We start from the raw sequence: 6832 nt of genomic DNA on the forward strand, positions 1-6832 counted from the left end.
GGAAAGAAAGATCGAGATAAGAAAAGAAAGAAAGAAAGAAAGAAAGAAAGAAAAGAAAGAAAGAAAGAAAAGAAAGAAAAGAAAAAGAAAGAAAGAAAATAGTATAGTGTAGCAAGGGGGTTGGAAAGGGAAGTGAGCGTGAGGAGGAGAGATGTGATGGTGAAGGGGGAGAGGAGGAGGGGGAGAGTAAAGCATAGCACAGAAAGAATGAGACGGGGAGAAATAGAGTGAAATAAATGCAGAAAGAAAGAGATAGAGACAAAGACAACATCAACGAAAGAGAGAAAAAAAAAGTAGAGAAAGAAGGAGAAAAGATAGAAAGAAAGAGGAAGCAAGCATCGCGTCGTCCAGCGACCAGATACCGCACCACCTGGTTATGCCGTGCATGCGCAGTAGCTAAGCCATGGCCACCGATGGAGGCATCGCACGCAACTTCCGCTCCATAGTGCATAGCCTGACTGCCCCCGATCGTGTGCAGAAAGTAATGGGGCGTCCTAAAAAAGTGCGTACCCGAGGAGGAAGCCGCGCATCTCGAAGCTAGGCGTGTCGGTCGACGGGTAGTACGGGTCGCGGGATCGAATCCCGGCCGCGGCGGCTGCATTTTCGATGGAGGCGAAAATGTCTGAGGCCCGTGTACTTAGCTTTAGGTGCACGTTAAAGAACCCCAGGTGGTCGAAATCTCCGGAGCCCTCCACTACGGCGTCTCTCATAATCATATCGTGGTTTTGGGACGTTAAACCCCAGATATTATTATATTATAATTATTATTCGACGGGTAGTACGAGCGACACGCTGTACCAAGCTTTGCGCGACTTAGTGCAAACTGCCCGCACTTTTTATTAAATATTTTTGGTATCGTGACGTAACACTTTCGTACTAGTAACATTTTTCTTCTTACCTGTTTTTTTTTCTTTTTTGCAGGACCTTAGGAAAACATCCCAAGAGCTCTCAAATACTCTTACAGAAAAGTACGAGGAGAAGATGCGAGTGATGGAAAGAAAAATGGTAATTGTCATTCACTCCCCATAACCCTCTAGTACTCCTGAGATGATAGGCCTATTTCGCGAAACACCATTGTTAACGTAAGTTCTCTTAAAGCTACATGAGTTACTCTGGGTTACAATCCAGGGTGTAGAAAGGCAAGTACAAAATCTAGCACTGCTTTTGTGTGATACTCTCACGTGGTCACGAATGTAAATACACTATTCGGCTCATTGAAAACTAAACTCTTTTTTTTGGGCGAACTTGTGCCCGGAAAATGAAATACACCGATTGCGGCGAGAATCTACATGTTAAAGGAGTGAGGGGACGTTTCTAGAAATCAACATACTGATCATCCTCGTTCCCCTTCTGTCGTTGAAAGCATTTGCTGTGGTCAATAGGCGTTTTAAATAAGCCCATATAGGACCAGCTGATTTTGCAGTATCCAATTTATTAACCCTTAAAATGTCAAGCAACATGTGCACATGTTCAAAACGTGAGCACTTATGCCCCTATTGTCTCGAATGTCCACAAAACTTCGCTCATTAAAATAAGACCACTCTTAAACCATGACGCCGCTTTCAACTGTCTTCGGAAGGTTAGCATAATGTTTAAATAACTTATCAAGGCCACCTGCTATTCTAATAATTTTTTTCCACACGAATGTTCAACACAGGTGGATCTTCAGCAATCTGCCAATGCTGAGAAAGAACTGCGCGCCGACTTGGAACAACAAGTGTTGAAGCTAGAGAAGGAACTTCAGGTGAAAATTCCACTTCCGAGTGCACAAAGTGAAAACATCCTGCAGCGTTTTGTATTTTACGCGACGTGACTGGCACTTTCAGTTCAATGAGACCTTGACCCCCTAATGACAAGCCCTGCGCACGCTTATGCCTGCGTGTTTCCATGTCCCGTATTTTGCATTTTTCTCTCATAATCTTTTGTATCATACGTTTGCCAGTTGATCTTGTATGCTTCAGAAATGAATGAAAGAAGTGGAAAGGATTGAGAGGCCCGTTTCTTTTTTTGTTAGTCAACCATGTGAAGCTAACAAATCATGATGCCAAAGAAAACATAGGGGGCGTAATGATGTCCCCTATGTTTTCTTTGGCATCATGATTTGTTAGCTTCACAAGGTTGACTCGCAAAAAAAACCCCGCCTCATACCTGTATCCCAATGTGATATAAACAGAATTTTACGAGGAACAAAACGTGAATTATGTTTATCCACCTGGTTCCCAGACAGCACAAAGGAATCGATCTTGTACGCTGTTGACCCTAACCTTGAGTGCCAATTAGACCCCCAACTCCCAAGACATATCGACAACTCATTCATCGCCTAAGACTCGGAACTGCTTACACAAAACACTTCTTATTTCGGATTCATCGAGCATCATCGTCAACACGTTCGTGCGGCCACGACAACGAGGATGTGCATCATCTGTTGCTCAACTGTCCCAAGCACGTCACACATAGACAGCGACTCGAACAGGAACTTCACACGCTGGTAGGCCCATGGCCGACTAGGATAAACCATAAAGCAATGAAAGTGCTCCAGCGTTTTTTTTTAATACACTAATATTTGCGATGGCTACTGAGTTCTTGAACTTGTAGGACCGTACATATGTATATGTATATATATATATATATATATATATATATATATATATATATATATATATATATATATATATATATATATATATATATATTTATTTATTTATTATTTATTTTGTTATCCTAAACAACTATGTGGAAAGGGGTAGCCGTCACCAAGCAATGGTGACACTCCTTCATTTATTTTCCATTTCAATAAAAAGAAACATAGGGGGCGTTGTCTGAAGCCTACAGTTGTTGTATAGTAACCATGCCACAGAGGAAAGTGAAAGTGGATAAAAAAAAAAGCAACCGAACCCACAATCTTTGCTTATAGCAAGACATCGCCTACGGGTCCATCCACTCCCGTTTCACATCTCAGAGAAGCCTGTTCTGATCAAATTTCGTGGCAAGTGACCTTCCACAGACGTCAACCGTGCGCTTTCATTTTCTCTGTAACAAGGCAGTGAACTAAGCAGAGCCACGAGTGAGTGGTGGTAATGATTTGCTTTACTTTTACCGGACTGAGCCTACAAGAAACGCCCATAACGCAACCACTGAGCGACTGTTTGCAAGGGCAACGCAGGTCTGCGTTAGTGGACTATAAAGGTTCAGTTGAAAGTCTACTAGTTTGCACTTCAAGAAAGAGAAAGAGATACCAAGAGGAAAGGCAGGGTGGTTCACCTCGCTTGCAATGGGAATATAGCTAGACATAGATTTTGTTACAAAATGAAATGGAATGCAATGAGATTTCGCTATAAGGAGCAGCCGCCATATTTGCTCAAGGTAGACGGCGTCTTCAGTCTATGATGCCATGGGCCCTGGTTGTTCGCTGCGCCCTGTCCACCAGGCCCCCCTGGTCCATAGCGTGCATCGATGCTTTTCTTTTTTTGCACTTGCTATACCACCAGAACGTACCTTCAAGACTCAATTCAACTGAAACATACATGTGTACTTCAGAGTAGGTGTCAACACTCATCGTCGATTCGTGCAACGCTATTGTCTGAAAAAGCACGAAAGATGCAAACTCTAATAATAACAATAATAATTTGTAGAGTTTTATATGCCACAGCAACGATATCATTATCAGGCACGCCGTAGTGGAGGCTTCCGGAAATTTGTACCACCTTGTGTTCTCGAACATGCACTTAAAGCACACGGACCTCTACCATATCGCCTCCATCGAAATGTAACGAAACCGCCACTTTGCAGGTGAGCGCCTCAACCACGCACCACCCTGGCAGCATAAACATTCAAACTCTGTAGTCGAGTAAACTTCATCTTCGTTTGATGAATGAACGAGATGTAACTGCTTTATCTCGCTTTAGCTGAATACAACCGTTTCCTTTGAAAACTTCAACTTCGCGATGCAAATTTCAGCAGAAGTAGATTGGTTAGCCACATTGGGCTATGCATTCGTGCCCTTTGAGTGTTATGAGATACAATTTTGGCTAGCACACAATTTATCAAAGTCCTGATTATGATGTCAGATAGATAGTGCAACTACTTACTAGCATTAAATAGAAAGACTTGGTTACTGCACTGCCCTAGCCTAATCGAACAGCTACATTCACGACGTTTCTCTAAAAGCAAGCACTGAAGTGATCTCTTTCCTTTCGTTTGCCAGGCACTAACAACGAAACAGAACATTGAAAATGGTCAACTTTCCGAACAAATTGCTTGCTAAGTATAGGTTTCAAGCCATAATGTCGGTTCTGTCAAGTTCTCTCTAACTTTTTTCGTTTTACCATATTTCATGTTCCATCATTTGCAGGAGACAAAAATTCTGTGGAGCGCATCACCCGCGATGTACATCTGGACCCCGTATGTAATTATATAAACCTCCTTCACGAATGAATTGCGAATGTCACGTGCACATTAGAGTGTGCTATTAAGCCATATATCAAGTTAACGTTCATCGTTAAATAGCGTTCGGGAAACTTCATCGTGATTGTTTTTTACCAAGGAAATGCTTAAGTTTGAAAGAAAATCGTGCTTTAGCGGTCCGCATGCCGTTAGCATCATTCAAACTACCCGCCTCCGAGAACGGCCTTGTGACGTAGCATTCGCCATGCCAGCCCTTTACTGCCCGACAGCCCGACTGTGTGGCAAACACCGCACTGCCCGACAAAAACCGAACTCGCGTGGTTCTCAAGGGTAACGTCTAGTTCTTTACTTGAATCAGACTGAAATGCACAAGTGCACTTTATTCCGTCTTGTAATCCACCGAAATGTTCTTTTTTTGTCGTGGGTAGCTTTAAATACTTGTGATTGATTGTACTGAGGCCCTACTACGTCATGGCGCTTGTGTTCCAGAATGTCCCACTGGTGGCGGAAATCGTGTTTTACATTTAGCTTTATTTCTAGATTACTATAGCGCTGCTGTGAATAATAATGACGTGTTAGACGCTCCAAGCCTTGACCTTTCACTCACCATGAAACCTTAAACATTCTCAAGAATGCTTATGACCGTGATGCGATCTTAATCATGTCCTGCGTAAAGTTCTAGATACAGCCAGGAAACTGGACCTTGTTGCTTAGTTTCCCTGGTTATAGCTAGCACTTTATGCACAATCCGAATAAGAGTACCCATGTGTTTGGGGTAGAAGAGCGGGAATTAAGGAAAGGCTGGGAGGTTAACCAGACGCACGTGCGATTTACTACTCTGCACTGGGGAGGGCATAAAAGGGCAAAAAGAGAGACCGAATAAAAAGGCAGAGATTGACAATAAATACGCGCACATTTGGGGAGCATGTCAAGCCTACAGGCGGTCCTACATACGTGTTTCACTCTTAGGTACGTCACCAACGTTTTCGTTGGCTTCTACGCCTTTGAGGCACATGTCCATGGTCCTAGAACTTTTGGCTACAAAACTGCCTACACAACTTGCACAGAATGCACAAAACAGACTCCACTACGAGAAGATTTCGCTACGTGTATTTCTTTGTCTCGTTTTGCTATGAAAAGTCGCTTTTCATTATTCCCCTGTACAGGTAAAACCAGGCTTCGTGCACATCTGGAAACTGCAGCCGTACTATGCCCTGAAAAATGCAGCCATGACCTTTTCCGAGGAAATCTCGTCGGGCACAATGTACATCAACACACCGGGTTATCACGTTGAGTTCACAGTCGGCTTCGGTCGTAATTCAATTGTGTCGTCGCCGCACCTGTCGTTTAACTGCCAGATTTGCCCTGGCCAATACGACCACATGCTTTCCTGGCCCTTCAAGAACAAGGTGAGCACTATATATATTGAATTACGAATGCTTTCTGTCACGTACAATTGTGCAGCTCTTTATTGCAAGCAAGAAAAATGTTGGTTACAAGGGCAAAACACAGATGTGCTCTGCCTGACAGGGAACCCCAGTACCCGAATACAAACACTCAGAAGATGCAGCAACAAAAACAAGAACTTTACATACTATCAAGCATACAGATTGTAGTTTCAATCAAAGTAAACAGGATAACAAAGAGGATTGTTTCACAACCATAAATAAAGATTTTAAAAATTTACAAATCAATAACGGGAACCTCAGGACGATAACATTTCTTCATGCACAGCTTATTGATTATTAGGGCAGGAGAGGAGATAAGCTTCAACATTTTTCTTGAAAGAGTTCAGGGCCACGCATTTCTGAATAATTTATGGCCTGTGTATGTCTGTTGATAAGACTGAGGATTAAGTACGAAGGATTTGCTCATACAGACCTCTGCATGTTTACGCTTTAGTCGTAGGTCATTGGCGTGACCTGTGCAACAACATCTGTGCAGCAACAACATTATAATGCTTTGCATTAAAATTCTTGTTTAATGAGCTTTCTCGTGGGAAATGATGTTCCTACTTCCAACCATTCGCGGCCCGTACGAGAAACTGTACATTTGGCCTTTTCCAGATCATTGTGGTTCTTGTGAACCAGCTAGAAGAACAAGCCCAGCGATATTTCGAAATGCACGCGGCCTCTGCTGAACACGCCGTCGAGTGCTTGAAGAGACCGGAATCCGAACAACGGAACCCCAAGTTCGGCGTCTCTCAGATCATATCCGTGCCACTACTTGAGAATGTCAAGAAAGGATTCCTCTCCCAGAACTGCGTCGTATTCAAGATCATCGTGCCGCCAATTTAATTATTACCTCACCATAACTACTGAAACGTTCCGTACACCATTCCAATAATTCCGTATGCTTCCGTAAAATTTTTACGGAAATATATGGCAAATATATGTAAACATATGTATTCATTCGAAAAGACAGGGCG

The 6832-nt window shown here is 42.9% G+C and overlaps 1 protein-coding gene and 1 long non-coding RNA gene across 2 annotated transcripts; both read left to right on the forward strand.

Moving 5' to 3' along the window:
• Positions 1–918: 918 nt before the first annotated feature.
• On the forward strand, positions 919–4258 carry LOC119402645 (uncharacterized). Its single transcript, XR_005185860.2, has 3 exons — positions 919–1005; positions 1658–1744; positions 4205–4258. It is a non-coding gene; the product is annotated as an uncharacterized LOC119402645 (long non-coding RNA).
• A 105-nt stretch (positions 4259–4363) lies between these two features.
• Positions 4364–6832, forward strand: LOC119402644 (TNF receptor-associated factor 5-like). The gene is made up of 3 exons (XM_037669765.2): positions 4364–4401; positions 5571–5813; positions 6471–6832. The coding sequence occupies exons 2-3, from the start codon at positions 5634–5636 to the stop codon at positions 6699–6701; spliced, it is 411 nt and encodes a 136-aa protein (XP_037525693.1). The 5' UTR covers positions 4364–4401; positions 5571–5633; the 3' UTR covers positions 6702–6832.

This window comes from Rhipicephalus sanguineus, chromosome 8, assembly GCF_013339695.2.
Source record: "Rhipicephalus sanguineus isolate Rsan-2018 chromosome 8, BIME_Rsan_1.4, whole genome shotgun sequence".
NCBI lineage: Eukaryota > Metazoa > Arthropoda > Arachnida > Ixodida > Ixodidae > Rhipicephalus > Rhipicephalus sanguineus.

What these genes read in the sequence shown, in the direction of transcription:
- LOC119402644 (XM_037669765.2), top strand. Translation starts at nt 5,634, where the DNA reads ATGACCTTTTCCGAGGAAATCTCGTCGGGCACAATGTACATCAACACA. An exon ending in CCTGGCCCTTCAAGAACAAG is followed by an intron (nt 5,814 to 6,470) that starts GTGAGCACTATA and finishes GGCCTTTTCCAG; the next exon opens with ATCATTGTGGTTCTTGTGAA.